The sequence below is a fragment of the Podarcis vaucheri genome (genome assembly GCF_965113315.1).
Source record: "Podarcis vaucheri genome assembly, chromosome: 7".
Lineage (NCBI taxonomy): Eukaryota > Metazoa > Chordata > Lepidosauria > Squamata > Lacertidae > Podarcis > Podarcis vaucheri.
In genome coordinates this window covers 36,483,737-36,501,399 of record NC_138765.1, presented here as the reverse complement: position 1 = coordinate 36,501,399, position 17,663 = coordinate 36,483,737, and the positions used below count along the sequence as shown (strand labels likewise).

The following is a 17,663-nucleotide window of genomic DNA, read 5'->3' as shown; positions in this document are numbered from 1 at the left end:
CTCAAAACATCCCTGCAAAAGTGGAGTATTGTGTTCAGAGAATCAGAGAATCCTAACGTTGGAAGGGACCACGAGGGTCATCTGGCCCAACCCCCTGCAATGGAGGAGTCTTTTTGCCCAACATGGGGCTCAAACCCACAACCCTGAGATTAAGAGTCTCGTTTTCTACCAGCTGAGCTATCCAGGGAAGCATTCCATTCCAATAAGCATGTTCCCTCCCATGAAATTTATGCAGATGCCTATCAGCTCTGGATTGAAGTGATGGCGAGCCAGCCTGGAAGCCAGACCATCTCATTCGGAAACCCCTATAATACCAAATAAGTGGAAGGCTGATAGGAATGGAAGGGGGAGCCTTAGATTTGTTCCTTCTGCCTAAGCTCTCAACATAAAGCAATTAATAAGTTATTGCAGAATATGTCAGCTTGCAAAGCTACTTCTGTAGGGCTGTCTGTTCAACAGCTTTGTTTTGTACCCCTCTGTGCACCCCTTGTCTACAAGAAACCAGAAACTCCTTACTTTTCCGGTAACAGTCCTTTGGCCAGGAAGCTGGAGAGTAGGAAGGGAGAGGCAAAATTCATCCCCAGAGAAGGACGTAAATTATCCTGTTTGCTGTCTCATTGATTTGCTGGCCTGCTTGCTTCACCTGAAACGGCCCTCTTTCCCCCGTGCTTCCAGCGAAAGCAATTGCAAAGCTCCCTGGCAGAGTGTTTCTGCTTTTCATAAATGTTTCATACTGCAGAAGGGGCAAAAGCAGCTGTCGATGGAGCTAGGGGGCTGAGCACAGAAAGCAAACAAGCCTGAGCTGCCTTTTGCATTAGCTCGTGCTTGGCAAGTCCCAGCTGGCAGAAGGCAATGCAGAAGCGGCATGAAGAGGAGCCACCTCAGAGCTTGCTTTCAAAATGCCAGGGACAGGTGAAGCTAGCAGGGAGCTGGGTTGCTGTACTACAACTGGGAGTGAGAGCACTGTGGGCCCAAACACCTCTTCCTCTCTCTTGGCCTCAACCTCTGCAATACTCGGGAGATGATGAAAAGAATCCCATTGGACTATCTTACCGAGCAGACCAATTTATTGTTACATGCAACCCTACCCCTCTCATCCTAAGGTGATGTGACATCCAGCCCATTGAGGGAGGGAAAAGCCCCCCACTTGTCTCCATGGCAACAGAGCTCATTGTTGAGATACAGATGATGGGCACTTGGCTGAGCAGCCCATCTTGACAAACAAACTGGTCTGACAGGCTTCCTCTTCTAGATTTTAGCCTCTCATACACAAGATCACAGATCTGAAGGAACCTACTGTATGTCTACCACCCAGACTGACTCCTTCCTGAAACCTTCAACATTATTGAGCCTCCCGAATTGTAGGCAAGTAGGTTTTGCAATATCCATTCTTAAGTGAAAATTTAAAAAATCATTTTTTTATTTTGACTATGGCAGACCAACACGGCTACCATTCTTAAGTGAGCCGTTTGTGGGAGGGGTATACAAGAGAACAACAAGCAATTGTTATTCCACACTTTCCAGCACATTTTCTCATTACTTTCCTTACTGCAAAAGTCCTTTTATTTGGGGGTGGGGGTGGGATGGAAGCTATAGGAGGAAGCTTCCTGAACTGGTCAGACCACTCCCTTTGTCAGTGTAATGGCCTTAAGCTGCTCAGCTAAGTATCCTGCATTTGCATTTGAAAACAGCGAGCTCCCTTGTCATAGAAACAAATGGGTGGGCCTTTCCCCACCTTTCCTGGCTGGATGCCACGGTCATCCTAGGATGGAGAACAATAGGCCAAGCGGTGCTGTGTGGGGGTGAGTTTGGCTGGGCTAGAAGCTGGACAGAGAGGCTTGTCTTGCTCTGTGCTGAACCCAAAGCTGTGGCTTGGGGCTTCCCTGGAGACCTAAAGGAGAGGCAAGATGTGTGGAAGTATTACCGGTAATTATTATTATTATTATTATTATTATTATTATTATCATTATTAATTTATTTATTTATACCCCACTCATCTGGCTGGGCTTCCCCAGACACTCTGGATGGCTTCCAACAAAATATTAAAATACAGTGCTTTGGGCCCCTCCATCCTATACTCAGGTTGTATATACAGTGGTACCTCAGGTTACATACGCTTCAGGTTACATATGCTTCAGGTTACAGACTCTGCTAACCCAGAAATAGTACCTCGGGTTAAGAACTTTGCTTCAGGATGAGAATAGAAATCGTGCTCTGGCAATGCAGCGGCAGTAGGAGGCCCCATTAGCTAAAGTGGTGCTTCAGGATAAGAACAGACCTCCAGAACGAATTCAGTACTTAACCCGAGGTACCACTGTATATGTAAATAAAACCATATATCCTAAAGACACTGCAGTCTCCAATGACCTTCATTGCACCCTGGGTAAGTGCAGGCACCCCTGGAGTCTCTTGCCGCTTGGAGATTGGCCATGGTTCAAATCCCCACTCGGCCATGAAGCTCACTAGGGATCTTGGGCTGGTCACCACCTCTTGGCCTAACCTACCTCATAAAGTTGTTGTGGGAATTAAATGAGGAGGGGGAGAACCATGGACACCACCACCTTGAGCTTCTTGGAAGGAAAGGTGGGATAGAAATGTAATTAATAATAATAATAACAGGACTTTTTATGATTGATCTTTGTAAGCTGTTTTGCTCAGGGAACATTTATTTATTTTTGGCTGAGGAGGTAAAACAGCCTGACATTCAGTGCTTTTTTCCTAGTAAAATAGGTGCTGGTACTCACCATGAAGTTGTTACAGTATGTGTCACGCTTTTTAACAACAATGGGGAAAAGTGTCGGTACTGCGCACCTTTGAGTATCCCCTGGAGCAGGGGTCTGCAACCTTTAAGACAAAAAGAGCCACTTGGACCTGTTTTCGAAGAAAAAAAACTGGGAGCCGCAAAACCATTGCGACATCTAAAACAAATATATCTCTGGAGCCACGATCTGACAGCGGGCGGGAAGGTGACGTCGGGACGGTGCGTGACTAACGCACGCACCGCCCCCATGCGACGTCACAGCCAGTACAGCGCCCGCCACAGTGGGGAGTGTCGGGGCGCACAATGCGCCTCCTCCCCTCGCTAGTATCCACCCTGGAGCCGCGTCAAAGGTGTAAAAAAGCCACATGCGGCTCCGGAGCCGCGGGTTGCAGACCCCTGCGCCTGGAGAAAAGCACTGCTTATATTTATGCCCATTCTGCAGATGGAAGGTGGGCTGATGTTGAGAGAGAGAGATGCCTGAGGCTACGAAATTCGTTCATGGCCAAGGCAGTATTTAAACTGGGAGCTTATCGCTCACCCCCTTAAGTCGGTTCCATGCAGCCTGCTTAATGAGCATTCAGCCTGGCTTGTGTGCAGAGAGATTAGGCGGCGGCTATTGAATGATAATCCACCTTATTATCCTCCTCTTTCCAGTGCCTTTCCCTATCATGTTCCTTATCCCGTCCAATCTTTCCAGTTGGGGGTGAGGTTTTGTTTCACAAGAGCTCCAGATCAGTTTTAATTGTGCAGCCTGATGTGACTGAATCCCACCCGTAAACAGTGACTGTATGGGAAACGGCCTTAGACACTGCTCTGCATTGGCTCTGGGAATTATTTGTCAATATGTGCAAATACACCTAAATATACAGAGCAGTCGATACCGATGGAAGAAGAGAGACAATAAAGAACAGGAGTCTCTGGGCATGTGCAGAAAGTACAGGCTTCCTCACCTACACCACACATCTGGGTTTATAGGGGATAAAAATGTGAGGATATGAGTTCAAGGCACGTCCATTCTTACAAATGACTCACACTGGCAACAACCCGCTGGCAAACTTGCAGAATTATAGCAGAAGGGGCTTGAATATTTATGGAGACTATAAACTAGCACACTTTTATTTATTTTGACAGAGCAGGAACCATGATGGGATGGTGGGGAGTTGCCCCTCTAACTCTTCCATATGCAGTCTTTTCTTATGACATCTCTTAAGAAGTCTAAAAAGAAAAGCCCAGCATGCCCAGTATTGCAGGTTAATCTTAATTCCAAAAGCAGACCTTAGATTCAACAGAAATTACATTCAACACACATTTAAAGCACGTCACTTTCCTCAAACCTGGGTAGCGTGGTTCCTCCTTGCAGACCCGCGATTTCCTCCTTATCAAATTCCCAGGGTTCTTTGCAGGATGTTCTGTGTTTTACATGTGTGTTAAGATGTGCTTTGAATGTACGGTGTGGATCCTTGCTTCCTCATAAACTGGTCATACATTAACAACTACAGTTCTATGATTCTATAACAGAGGGAGCAGTTTTGCTTACAGGAAAGTTTTCTTTTTGTCTCTCCACGCCTGCCCCTCGATTCCTGGTAGTAGATTTTAAGAGGATTGGGGCTTACTGCCATTCCGCTGGTTTATGCTCTAATAATGCTTCAGGCCATTTATTGTTTTAACAATTCTGTCATTTTAACAGGGGGTAGTTAAATAGGCACTCTAGTAAAAAATACTAATAACACAGAGAAACAGGAACGGATTGCAAGGCAGACACAGGGTGATTTACACTTGATTTGTCTTTTTAGACTTCTTCAGCATTTCAGAGAAGGCACATACCGTAGTGAGAAATCTTGACTGGCTGGCAATTTTCAAGCCTCTGATGGGACAAATAAAGGCAAAATAGTCTTGTGGCACTGGGGACTATCCAGGGAGGCGAGTGGCTATTTTGAAGTTATTTCAGTTCCTAACAAGTCCCACCCCCAGGGACTCAGCTGTTTCTCAGCTAAAGAAATAGCTATTTGAATGTGCACCAGATGGCGACAGAGAGCAGGAAATTTTAAAACGCAATTTTCCAAAGAGATTTTTTTTCTTTTGTTTTAACAATCTAACTTCTGACTTTTTTATAGCGTTCCCCCCCCCCCTGTGTTTAGATCCACCCCAGGAAACAAGCTGGATAAGAGCACATTGGAAAACAACAAAATCTAGAAAGATAACAACCATACATGTGTGCAAGCTGGGCTAAAGTTGGTAAAATTCTAATAATCTCCATACTTGATTATAGTCAAACACAAGCACATGTAACCCAAATAACGGCATATTCTTCCTCATTCATCCCTCCCTCTGCCCTCTTTCCTCTGATGGTTGATCTGTGTTCAGTTTGGAAACATAATTGGGGCAGCAGCCTCTCCTCTTGTACTTTTTAAAGCATCCAACTCACACAGGCGGGGATCTTGTGAAAACAACTGCCCAGTTATGACCACCTGCACATATGTCTTCATGGTCTTTTTGTGTGCACAAAATTCTCTGTCCAAAACCCCCAATACATGCATTTATTTTGCATGCATTTAGGGGACTCTTACTGACCTGCCCACATGAACAAGACCACGACAATGATGAGGATCTCCCCGGCTCGCAGCTGCTGGTTTTTCTCTCCCATCTCCTTCATCGTCACCTCATCTGCACAGGATGGGGGAAGAGAGAGAGAAAGAGATATGGCAGGCAGACCTTAGCTCCATTCCAAACCTACCCTCACAGATTTTTGTTACCCTAAGCAAAGAATTGGGCAAAGAGTTGACTTGTGAAGCACGGCTTTCAAGTATGCAAGGTACCCCTAGATGTGAGGACCATGTGGCTGCCCCAATGTACCTCAGAGCCTCTGATAGCAGCCTTTGCCAACCTGGTGGTGTCCAGGCATTTTCGACCACACCTTCCATCAGCCCCAGGTGGCAGCATCCTGTGGCATTGCAGAGGCTTTTTAGATAGACACCTCTCAGCTTGGAGAAGCAAACCATGACATCCTCAGCCCCTCCCTCACAAGGAACCTGGTCAAGGTCTCCCCAGCTATGAGAAGACATGCTGCGCTTCTATTGAATTCATAGTTATTATTTCTACATGTGTATAAACAAACAAAAGCAGATCTGTGTCCTCTTTCTGAGTGATGTGTAAGTGGTCATCCTGTCCTAACTCAGAGTAGACCCCTTACTGGCCCTACGTCAGTCATATCCTTTTATTTTACTGGGTCTGCACTGAGTAAACCTTATTTTGGTGCAACCCAGAGGATTTCAGAATCTTCAAGCTTTTCTCACACTTGAGTGATGAGCAACTTCTACCCCCTTCTGCCTTGCTGGGTGCTGGGTCACTCATTGCTCCACCCCCACACACTATTCTGTTCCTCCTTGCTGTTTTCCCAGCCACCAAACTGATTTTTGCAAACCTGGAAAGGCTGCTGTGGTGCCTGATGTGGGTGTATACCTCCCTAGCCCTTTTGCACAAATCCGCACAATGCAGAGCCCACCCCCCAATACACACGTAGCAGATTCACCTTTTGTTCCAGCTGGGCAGGTGCTTGAAAAGGCCCAGTAACCCAAGGGCTGTATCATGGACCTGGCAGGTCGCAAGGCAGGGCTGATGCATTCCCTCTTGGGCAGAGGGGTTGGCAGCAGCAGCAAATGTTGCACAGCCCCAGTTTAGGCCTTCCAGCTGCTTGCTTCCACTTCCCAGCTATGCTGAAAGAAGGATGTTCATCTGACCAGCTAGAGGGCCCTGGAGGAAGGGGCCACAGCAGTGGACACCCTCCCCCTGGAAGAGGCAGGGTGCGCAAAATGAGAATTATCTCCTGCTGGCTATCACCTTTTTCTGGTACTCCAGCCCAGCTGACAGCAGTGGCTCAGTAGGGTCCCTTTGCCACTTGCAGCTCTACTTCGCTGCCCTCCTGCAAACAGTGCTGCTTGTCTCCCACCTCCCAGGGCCCACAGCTTCCTCCTGACTTGCCTTTGTTTTTGGAAGCCAGTTTCTCCGCTTCCCTGGGGGTCTTGAAGTGGACTGGTTCGCTGGCTGGACTCTGGCCCTGGATGCTGATGGACTGGACGTGCACAATGTACTCGGTGTCCTCCTCCAGGTCCCAGAGGGAGCACGAGCGGGTGGTGGTGTTCACCTCCTGGATGAAGCGCAGCATCCTGACATCCTTCTTCTGCAGGGGGAGAAAGCAAAACACCCACATATTCCAAAGGGCCAAATGAGAAATGGCAGCAGCAGGTCCCATGGTTTAAACCAAAGCCTGTCCCAATCAGAGGCGTAGCAAGGTCAGGTGGTACCCGGTGCGGAAAATTCTTTGCCACACACCCCCCATTCAAATTATTAAAAGAAGGAAAAATTAGATACTAAGAGTCGCAAGTGTTATTTACTGAAGTGTTCATTTACTGAACATTGTGAGCATAAACAGCTTTGGCTTAGCAGCCCAGGAGGTCGTCCGCAGTGCCCGCGCGCCCCAGAGCCCAACCGCTGTTGGCAGAGGCTAAGGCCACTGGTTCAAGGACCTGCCTCCCAGCTGCTTTTGGTTCCTATGTTTTTGCAAGAGCTCATTGCGACACAGTTTAGTGACTCCTTTCGACCACTCTCCTCTCCTCTTATCAGGAAGCAGCGGCCTGCAGAGGCCGCCACAGCGGCCCAAAAAACCCCAACCACTGCTGGCAGAGGGCTAAGGAAATCGGCCTTGGCAGCACCAGCCCTTTCCTTGCCTTCGCCCTGCCCCCAGCCACAGCTGATTGGCCAGCTGGGTTGGGGGCGGGGTGAAGGTCCCAAGGCAAGGAGGGTGGCATCTGGGACTCGGGGAGACCTGCCAACCTCTCAGAGAAGTGCTACAATAAGCTTATTTTAAAAATACTTATTTTCTCCAATTTGTCACCCCCCTCAGTTGTGGCACCCAGAGCAGACCGCCCCACCGCACCCCCCTTCCTATGTCACTGGTCCCAATCATATGCTTGCTGCTTTGAAATAACTCGTTTTTGCTCACAGGACAAGGTGTCAGAAGACCTTTAAATCCTGATGACAGGGGAATGTCTGAATGGAAGGAGGGAAGAGAGAGTTATTGCTTCTTTCTGAAGTTTGATTGACAAGGAAACTCTTTAGGCAGTGAGTTGCATCAGCTTCTTAATTACTGCAACAGTTTGTTCAGGTTTCATATAAATTTATTCAGGTTTGTGTATATCTTCTATTTTTACATCTGTTAAAAATAGGAACTGAAAGGGAATGCTGTGATTTGCCAGGGATAGTCAGAATATTATTTATTTTATTTTTTGTCAACTAGTGCTACTTTTATAAGGATATGTACATCCCATTGTTAAATTCTTGTTTTAAGATCCGATGACTAGATGCAAAGAAACAATTCTGAATCTGAGGTTGCTTCCAGACAACCTCTTTACTGATTCAACTGCACAAAGTTGCTGGTAGGTTAGACAACATTGGCTGTTTATTGAACCTCCATTCTGATCTTGCAAAAAGTCCGGTTTTAAGGGAAGGGATTTTGCCACCTACCTGCTGGGAGATGGCAAATCCTATGACCACCTCTTCTTCCAGGACGTCCCAGGTCACAACAGCTGAGTTGGCTTTCAGGAGCTTGACTGTGACATTGACTGGAGCGGAGGGGCTGTCTGCAAGGAGAGGGAGATTCACATCACATGAATGGAGAAGATGCTTAGCAGGAGAGAAGGAAGCTGGAAGGACTTCTTCACACCACACATGATTAGCTAATGGAATTGACTGTCAGAAGAAACATAATAAATAACAACAACAATCTATGGCTTTTTAAACTGCGGGGGGGGGGGTTGTTGTTGTTGTTGTTGTTGTTGTTATTTGTTACTATGTTAAGCATTTTTGTATTTTTATAACCCACCCTGTGTTCCTCTGCTGAAGGGCAGTATTATTATTAGGCACTCACTCCCACCTGAAGGAGAGCTGATGGTTGCTCATACTGGGGTGGTTTGGAAAAATGCAGAAGGGAAATTTGTGGAGGCAACATGTCTGGATAGCTAGTAGCCCTTACAGCTAAATGGAACCTTAGTATTTAGAGGCCATGCGTTGCAATGCTTCTGGCCAGTAGCAGTGGATCTGTATCAAGAAGTAATCACTGCACAATTAACTCCCATGGAAACACATCACCTGTAGTCTCCCTAATAAATGATGCATCTGGCAACTTTGCCCAGGACTGTTAAGAGACACTCCAGCAAGACCTCGGGATCCATTAGCCTCCTCCTGCACAGACCCCTCCCAGTCTTACAACAACACCTTAAAAGATTGGGAGAATGTAGGCAGCATGCTTTGAATGAAGAAGAAGAATTATGCAAGAATAATGGTGATGAAGACTCTGCCGTGTGTGCGCATGGATCTACATATGCAGCACAGATAAGCCCCTAACCGGATAGGCGCTAGGAAAAACACACTAGTTTACACATTAGAATATGCCCTAGAGAAAGGATGGAATGCAGGCAAAGGCTGTTTAGTGTATATTTAGCCTCACAATGGTCCTAAGAAATAGGTAAGACTATGGGCTTTCCATACCTCATCTTACTGTGGATTTCATCTACATGGTGCTCCCCTCTAACTGTTACTGTCCCAAGCTTTCCCCTCCATATATCCAGAGAGTCCCTATATGCAATTGATGCAGCTCTCCTATATGAATTTTCAAAGCAAAGGGGATCTCTGGATTTAGGGAGGAGCAAGTGTGCAACAGCAGTAGCTGGATAAGAACGTCACACGGGCAAGGAGGCACAAGGGATTCACAATATGCATAAGGATGAGATATGGGTGGGTCCTGAGATGTAGAGAGACAAGTGAATTCACCCGGAGACAGGAAAACTCACTTGAGAAATCTCACATGAGGGGGTGGGCAAAGGGAAGCAAGTAAGAAGGTATCTTCTTTCCCTCTCTCTCACTAACTGCATTGCTCTAATTCCAAAATTATACCGGAGCAAGATATTTAGTTGCCATTGGAAAGCCCAATCCCAAGTGAAAAGCAAGCCAGTAAATTTGGAGCCTGTTACTTAACAGGGTCTGCAAGATTCCCAGCAGGTGTGAGGAGGCCAGCAAGAAGCTAGCCAGTGGCCCATTCGCTTACCTAGAGCCTGTCACTGTTTTTGATCATAGCTACTCTTTGGGATTCGGGAGGAATACAAGGTTCTTAGAAAAAGGAAAAAGAAAGCACATATCTAGTTATAGGATGCGCATGTCCATTTCTGCTACAGCTGTCTCATCACTGCCTTAAGCTTTACTTTTAAAGCATTACTTTTAAAAATAAATAATCGTGGATTAGAACTTAAGTCTTCTCTGAACAGCCAACTAGATGGATGGGTGCCAGTTTAGCAGCTGCTCCTTTGGCATGCAACAAGCAGACAAAAGGGATTCACAGCACAATCCTGCACATGCCTACTCTGAGTAAGTCCCAATGAGTTCAGCGGGGCTTACTCCTCCCAGGTCAAGCGGGCACAGTCTTGCAGTCTCGGCATGACTGCAGCTGCATCCTGCTGTTGCAGCTGAGCTCTCCCAAGGGCAACCAGCCCTGGAGCTCAGCTCCCATCCCCGCTGGCCACTCTGAAGGGCCAAAAAGCAGCAACCTTCCTGGCTGCAGTTGAGAGCCTTTGAGCTCTAGGGCTTCCTAAGCTGCACTTACGGTAAAAGCAGCAAGGGAGCACAGCGGAATTTGTATCAAGGCCAGGCAGTGAGGAGTTTGTAGGTCACTTTGTTCCCGTTCTGCAGGGTGCACCCCCGACATTGTAAAAAGCTTAAAGACTGCAGAGCCTTTCCAGAAGGGTCAAGGGATGCCAAAAGCTTTTTAGCAACAAGCGAGAGCCACGGATGGTGGTGCACTCATTGTGGAACTTGCGCTGTGCCCATTTGCACTTCACCTTCCCACACACTCTATTCATACAGACACACAACACTCATGCGAACACACACTAGCACCCACGCAGTCCAACAGAGAAGTCAAAAGCCCTCCCCCCCAAGAGATTTGGAGGTTTCAAAGCTTGCAGTCTCTAGATTCCTGCCTTTTGTTTTCCATTTTTTTCTGCAAATGAACAGGCATAGTATACATTCATTCATGGTTCTAGGCAGCCATAGGAAGCCCCCTAAAAGCTTGCTTTTATTTTGCACACACACACACACACCATTTGCTGTGGGTTCAAAGTGCTTCCCATATGTAGTCATCCTTGCAAGAGACCTGTGAGGGTGAAGAGTGTCCAGATCTGGGGGAACTTGAGGAAACAGGGCCTTAGATAAGGGCATTGAAGTTTAAGATGAGATTTGAACCTGGGGATCCTACATCAGCTCACACACTTACCAACTGGGGAAATTCAGGGAGGACTTTTCAATGGCTTAATTCAGATTAGCCAAAGGAACCTCAAATCAGAAGCGCCCTGCTGCCCTGCTAGTTACCATCTCCCAATCTGAACGACGAGCCTGCTTACAGATGTTCCCAAGACATGGCGAGATTCCCAATTCCGGAGCTATCAAAGAAACAGGTGGCAATTCCACACCGAGGTGGGGATGATCCTTCACCAGCTTGGCTGCAAAGACCAAGCTTCTGTGCCAAAGTGCCACCACCTCTAGGCTGGGCCCCTGGCCTGGATGTCCCTCCAGCTGTTTGAAGCGATGGCTGAGTGGGCTGGGCTGGGCTGGGCTGCCTTTGTCTACTTCCAGGCATCGCTTAGTGGAACCTGCCAGGAAGCTCTAAATGTCAAGATGCCATCGTGGCAGCTTTCTGTTCCCTGTGCCGTGACCTTTTCTGCAGAAATGAGAGGCGTAAGAACATGACCTGCAGTTCTGTTGCTAAGTTTTCTGATTTCTATTCACTCGCTCAAGAGCTCAAGAGCTGGAACCTGACCACCCCTCTCTCGCTCTCATTCTCTTTCCTCCTCTTGGGGCTGTGGGGGTCCTTGTTTCCTTCTTGGAAGTGGAGGTGTGGATATAAAAGGGTTTCCCGCCTTCCTCGTGCACTTTGCTATTCAGAGAATTCTTTTTTGCACTCTTCTCTGTGGGGCTCCCACATGGAGAATAATAGCGCGCCAACTTTATGGGTTTTTTAGCAAGGGCTGAAAGCACTCTCCAGAGTGCCTTAGTGACAAAGGTACACACAAAAATACCGGGCCCACCTCTGCCATTTATTTGGACCTGGAGTCATGCAGTGGCCGTGGGAAGGAATGATGGATGGGGATGGATGCTGAACCACCTTGTCCCCCTGCCACTTTGAGAGGACAAAGCCCCCCTGGCAGCCTGGCCTTTTGTTCTCGAAAGGACAGAGGAAACTGCTCTGAAAACCACTGAGCAGCAAATGGGGCCAGAGGCACCATAATCTTAGGCCTCCAGCAAGCCATGGGTGGGTGTAGCTGGAGCCAGCAGCCAAGGTGGTGGGGGGTTCAGAATGCACTCCAACCCTTTCCCAAGAAGTTGATTTCTAAAAGAGGAAAGCACCAAGCACAGAGATTTTCAAGGCTCCACAGTTTTTGGTTTGTTTGTTTTTTTTTGGGGGGGGAGGTAGGGCATTGTTGAAGCAGCCTTGTATTTTACTTCTGAGCCCTAAGTTTGGTGGAGGAATTTGATGTAGTTCACATTTAAAGACAAACCTACCCTAATCCACACTTTCCCAAACAATATGCAAACCGAAATGCAGCCACCCTTCGAAATTGGCACTTCTCCAAATTTTGTGGTGCTGTTCTCCAGCTGAGCAAAGTGGACAAAAATGCATATAGCAGCACAGAGTGTGCATTCAAAATAAGATTAAAAAATGGATTCTCTCAGAGGAAATCGCTTTGCAAAATTGTGTATTTTATGCAAAATTGCATAGGAAAATGTGTATATCAGGGGAAATGGGCACTAAAAAATGCTGGTTAATTTTCATGAGGGTTATTATTATTTTTTAAAAAATTATGCAAACTGATATGGAAATGCGGAGACTTGAAGTGAAAGGGTGGAAAAATGAGAACCCGATAGAAACCAGCTTTCATGCATCCCTATTTCTGAGAGAGGGGGAGAGCGAGTGTGCATGCTGGAGACTGATAGCACCTTATGCTATATCAGTTTACACACACACACAGAGAGAGAGAGAGAGAGAGCAGGAAGAAATAGGTAGGCACCCTGATGAGAGTGTCTGCCTTCCCCACTGCCTGGCTTAGGGCAATTTGTGGCACAGTATTGCCGCCTTCCCCCTCTCCCCCTCTAAGGCAGCCAGCCATGCCCTGCTCCCTTCGGTGATCCTGCCTGCTCTTCCCAGAACAGATTCCGTTTAAACGCCTCCTTTTAAACTTCTTCCAGGACGTCTCCTCCCCAGTATGCACAAAGCTCCTTCCTCTGCATGTAACTCCACTAGCTCCCTATTGCTGCTGCTTCCCCCAGCCTTTGCTTGCCTTCCTTCATTGCCTCCTCCACTGTCACATTTCCAGATTGCAAGGTCCTCGGGGCAGCAATCTGTCAGTTTACCCGTGTCGCTTTGCAAAGGGCCATTTTTCCAGCAGGGTGCCACTCTTGGACTCTGCACCCACCACTCACTGTTGACGTCCTTCTGTTTTGGTTGGGAGGCTGTTGCCTGCTGGCTCAGAGGCCCCCTTTCCACCCACATTAACAAGCTTTGCATCAGCTTGCATGTTCGGCTCTAATTAAAGGAATCAGTCCATCACCCTCAGGGGAATAGGTTCTAACAAAGTATTTGGCAAAAAATTGCTAATTTGTCTGAAATGGCACTTATAAAATAGATTCTCTTACTAGAATGTCTACTTTCTGGCCCAGGAACTAAAAATCAATCGTCCCTGTTCCTGAACAAGAGAAATCACTACTAATGAATCTTGTCCTGTTTCTATTTGCTCCAGTCTTAAGCAGGTTCATCTCAGAGTGAGTAACTGAATAAAACAACAGTTTTTGGCAATGTGGAGTCCTCCAGATGTTTTAGACCCCCCGACCTCCATCAGCCTCAGCTACCACAGCTGGCTGGAGCTGATGGGAGTTGTAGTCCAAAACATCTGGAGGGCACCAGGTTGGGAAAGGCAGAAATTGCCTTCTTTCTTTTTCTTCTGTCTTCCACAAGCAAAACCACCCTCCAGATGTTTTCAGACTACAACTCCCTGGCCATTGGCCATGCTGGCTGGCACTGTTGGGAGCTATAGTCTTGCAACATCCAAGGGGCCATGGCTAAAGGCCAGACTGAATTGCGTATTGTCTTAAGAAACTCACACGAGTTTGCAACTAGCTTTCTGCTGTGTAAAGGGGAATGCACTCTGCTAAGTAAAGGAACTTGCTAGCTCAAGTTAGGAAGGATATTAATAAGCAATATATCCTCTCCTGCCACCCTGAATATTCCCACACTAATGTCCTCATTCAGTTGTCTTTATTTTGCCTTTGAGGGTGGAGCAAGCCTGCTCAGTTCAGAGGGACTTACTGTAAAGGAAGTGTGCATGTGTAGTTACCCTGGAATGATACTGAGATAAGGCAACTAACTTTCCAGATAAATCCCTCAGTTAATTTGCCCCAAATCACTAAAAACCAGCTCTTCTTCATTTCATTTATCCCAGTTAAGGTCCCAACAGATCCCATTTCAAATCAATTCAATTCCCCTTCAATTATCCATATCTGCTACCTACCCTTCAAATCATCTCTAGATTAAAACATCTAAAATTCATTTATTTCCCCAAATTCAGTCTGACTGGGTAACCCAAATGTTTCCTCAGTTCAATTCTCCTCCCCAATCAATAGTCCACCAGAAACATTTGGGGTGCATAGAAAAAGATCCAGGGCCCATCTTGTGAAATGAAGGGACAGGAAGCGATAACGGGTGTGAGGATGTTACAAGCCCTCAAAAACAATGTCCCTGTCTTCACCTCTGGGACACTGGAGGGAGGGAATGGCCTTAGTCCCAACTCTTATAATCTAGGGTGAGGTAATGGGGGAAGGAGGCTAACTGAGAGTGGCTACCTGGTGAGTCCATGGCTGAGGTAAGATCTGAACTAGGTACCAACCACCTCCCGCAAATTCAGCCCCTCCATGGCTCCCCATCTCAGTGTCTCTAGCCAGCTGAACTTTCCTTGGGCAACTCTTCAAACCTCAGCTATGACAATCAAATCGATCTGGAGATTTAGACTGGAGATTTGGTAAAATGGGACCAAAGGTTTCCATTAAAACTCAGCTTTAATAAAGACTCACAGCCCAAATGCAGGACATCCTTCCCTTCACTGCCCTTCAAATGTGACATCTTTGTGACCATAACAATTCTGGATAGCACCGCAAGCAAAAATGCCTCTGATGTGGGCCCATGTGAAAATAAAACGGCCTGAAAGCCTTGCTGCTGATCACCTCTGGTGAAAGCACAAGTTTTGTGCTGTAAGGATAAGTCCATTTCACTTTACCTGCCCTAGGGCCCATTTGCTACACCACCACTCTAGAGCCTTTAAAGATTGTGCACAGTTCAGTTCCCTCTTTCATCAGCATCTGAGTAATGGGCAGCACTTCCGCAGCGGCTTAAGGGACCAAGCCAGGGCTCACCACAGAGGCCTCAGGCCTGGTGTTATTACAGAGCTAAATCACATTTCCAAGCTGTAAAAATGACTTAAATATTATCTTGGCCATTGCCTTGAGCAGACAATAGAAATTAGGGGAGGTGGGGAGAAGGACTTTTCCAAGGAGGCTTCCGCTCCACTCAAAACCTGCAAGTTCTCTGGCAGCATGAGTCTTTTCCCTACAGAGCCAGCTGCCAAATTAACTTTTTCATTCCCTTCTGGCATCTGCACACCCCTTGTTAAATGAATCCTGCTCTTCTGTTCTTTGATCTTAGCTTATGGATAGGGCCAATAAAGTGGTGCAAATTAGCTGTGTGCCATTTGCCAAAAGATGGCTTATGAACACCTCGGGGAGTGAGGAAGAAGGCGATCACGTTGTGCACCCAGATTGCTAAAGTCACCACAGGGAAACTAAATCGTAGACCATCCGTATGAAGACCGTTTGCATCCTTCTGTGTTTGCACAAATCACTCAAGCCAACAACAGGTTTGCACTGTGTTAGCTGTAACTGTTGCTGTCAGCAACCAATGTCTGAAACCTGGGCAATAATCCCTGGGCTTGATTAACTGCTGGGAAGGAAGATTTGAAATAAAACACTTTAAGGTGGCCACTTACACATCACCAAGGAAGTGGAGATAAATTGTCAGAAGAAGGACACAGATTTGCATAAAATGGGCATTTATGCAATTTATAATAATCTGCAATTTAGATAGAAATGCATGTGGGAAAGTCTGTGTCCAGTTCAGTTTGCTGTCAGTACTGTTGGCAGACAGCTTCACGGCCTCTCCTGCTCTCTCACCTTCAAGGCCCCTGCCCTTATGCTTCTTTATATATAAAATGGATTTGGACCAAACTGCACACCCACACCCACACCCAAAATGCAGAGGGCACTTTCAAATTAGAGGGCTGCCCTCTGTGAAGGAGGAAACATGGGCATCCTCAAAACATTGGCATTTCTGTCCCAAGTTAACACACATTTGTAAAGTAAAGCTGGGTTCTGTATAAATTATGGAAATGAAAGAAAGGGACATGGATCTACACGTACAGCACCAAAGCCACACCCCTGACCATTGAGCTCAGTTTCTCCCAACTCCTGGGATTTAAACAGACTTTGCCTGTGTCACTTCTGGCTCATCTTCACAACAGTAAGGACTAAGAACCTGCTTGCTGGTTTCTGAACACAAGATCAAATTTTGCACCTTGTTCTTTCCCTCTCCCCACAGACTCACAGAACACACTCTCAGTCCTGCCGTTGGGCTTTGCATGCCATCGTAGAGCTGCACAGTGTCACCCACCCAGCTAAATGCCCACTGGGAGCTCCATAAGCTTCCTGTTTTGCTGCCTGTCCTGGAACTGCAGAAAGAAGGGGATTGTCAAGCACCTGGCTGGCTGGCAGGCTACAACAGATGGCTAACGGGTTGCCCTCAGCATAGTGGGGTGCAAGTGTCATCGGAAGTTGGGGCCAGTGCTTAATTTCAAGAAACAGAAAGGTGCTGGGGTTCAGTCCTTGGCATGTGCTTTGGACAGAAATCTTGCTCCTGAATTCTAAGAGAGCAGGGTTACCCTGTAGCTGCCCAGTGCTGAGGGAGAGGTATGTGGGCAGAGGTAACTTCCATTATGAAAGGTTTGTTTCTATCTGCTTTATTAAAAAATGGTGAATGAGGGTGACATGCTGGAAGAAGGGTGCCTGCACAGAGCCACATTCCTATCCCTCTTAGGTAGGACGATTTTTGAATGGCACATGGAGGTGGCCCTATGGTTAGGGAGAAGGAGAGCAGCCATCCTGAAGGGATGGATTTTGCACACTATGAATGGTGCTGATGTGGGATAAGTTCCTGCTGGCTTGTGCTACATGTTAATTGGGAAGCAGGGGGCGGGTGGGGGAGAGAATGCCATTTGGATGAGTTCATTATGTACACAGTAAAATGTTTGTGGAGGGTTTGTATGTGTGTCCAGGAGGGCACAGAGGAGAAGAGGAAATCAGCTAAAAACCGAGTCCTTTATTTCATCCCATTCCTTTATTCAATCTCAGCTGCTTGAATCTGAGGTGAACTAAGGATAAGGTGAGAGGAGGAGGAGGAGGAGGAGGCCATGGCGTTGGTATGAAAAAGGAGAAATGGGTGGCTATTAGAATTACAAAGGACTTTTGGGAGAGGGTGTGTGTGCCACATCTTACCCACAGTCACCATTTTAAGGACACCTTCATAAATCTCCAGCAGTGCCTCCCAGACAAAGTGACTTCCGGAGTCCCTTGCTCCTTCACAACAGAAGCAGTCAAGGACAACCGTGTGTCTGTTACGTCTACTTCAGCATGGGCAGCAAGAAGCAAAGCAGATGGGCAATGCCGGGGGTGGGGTGGGGATGTGCTCTGCCTGGAGAGA

The 17,663-nt window shown here is 47.0% G+C and overlaps 1 protein-coding gene and 1 long non-coding RNA gene across 2 annotated transcripts in view; one reads left to right on the top strand and one right to left on the bottom strand.

The window, feature by feature from the left end:
* The window catches only part of FNDC5 (fibronectin type III domain containing 5), a 32,703-nt gene that overhangs the window by 9,382 nt on the left and 5,658 nt on the right, over positions 1-17,663 (bottom strand). The window contains exons 2-4 of the mRNA XM_082229552.1: positions 8,282-8,397; positions 6,740-6,938; positions 5,333-5,425 (exon numbers count right to left, since the gene is read on the bottom strand). Coding sequence (XP_082085678.1) covers positions 5,333-5,425; positions 6,740-6,938; positions 8,282-8,397 — 408 coding nt within the window. The remainder of the gene's footprint in view (positions 1-5,332; positions 5,426-6,739; positions 6,939-8,281; positions 8,398-17,663) is intronic.
* LOC309536002 lies at positions 535-8,559 on the top strand. The gene is made up of 3 exons (XR_014221475.1): positions 535-1,369; positions 7,763-7,879; positions 8,324-8,559. It is a non-coding gene; the product is annotated as an uncharacterized lncRNA (long non-coding RNA).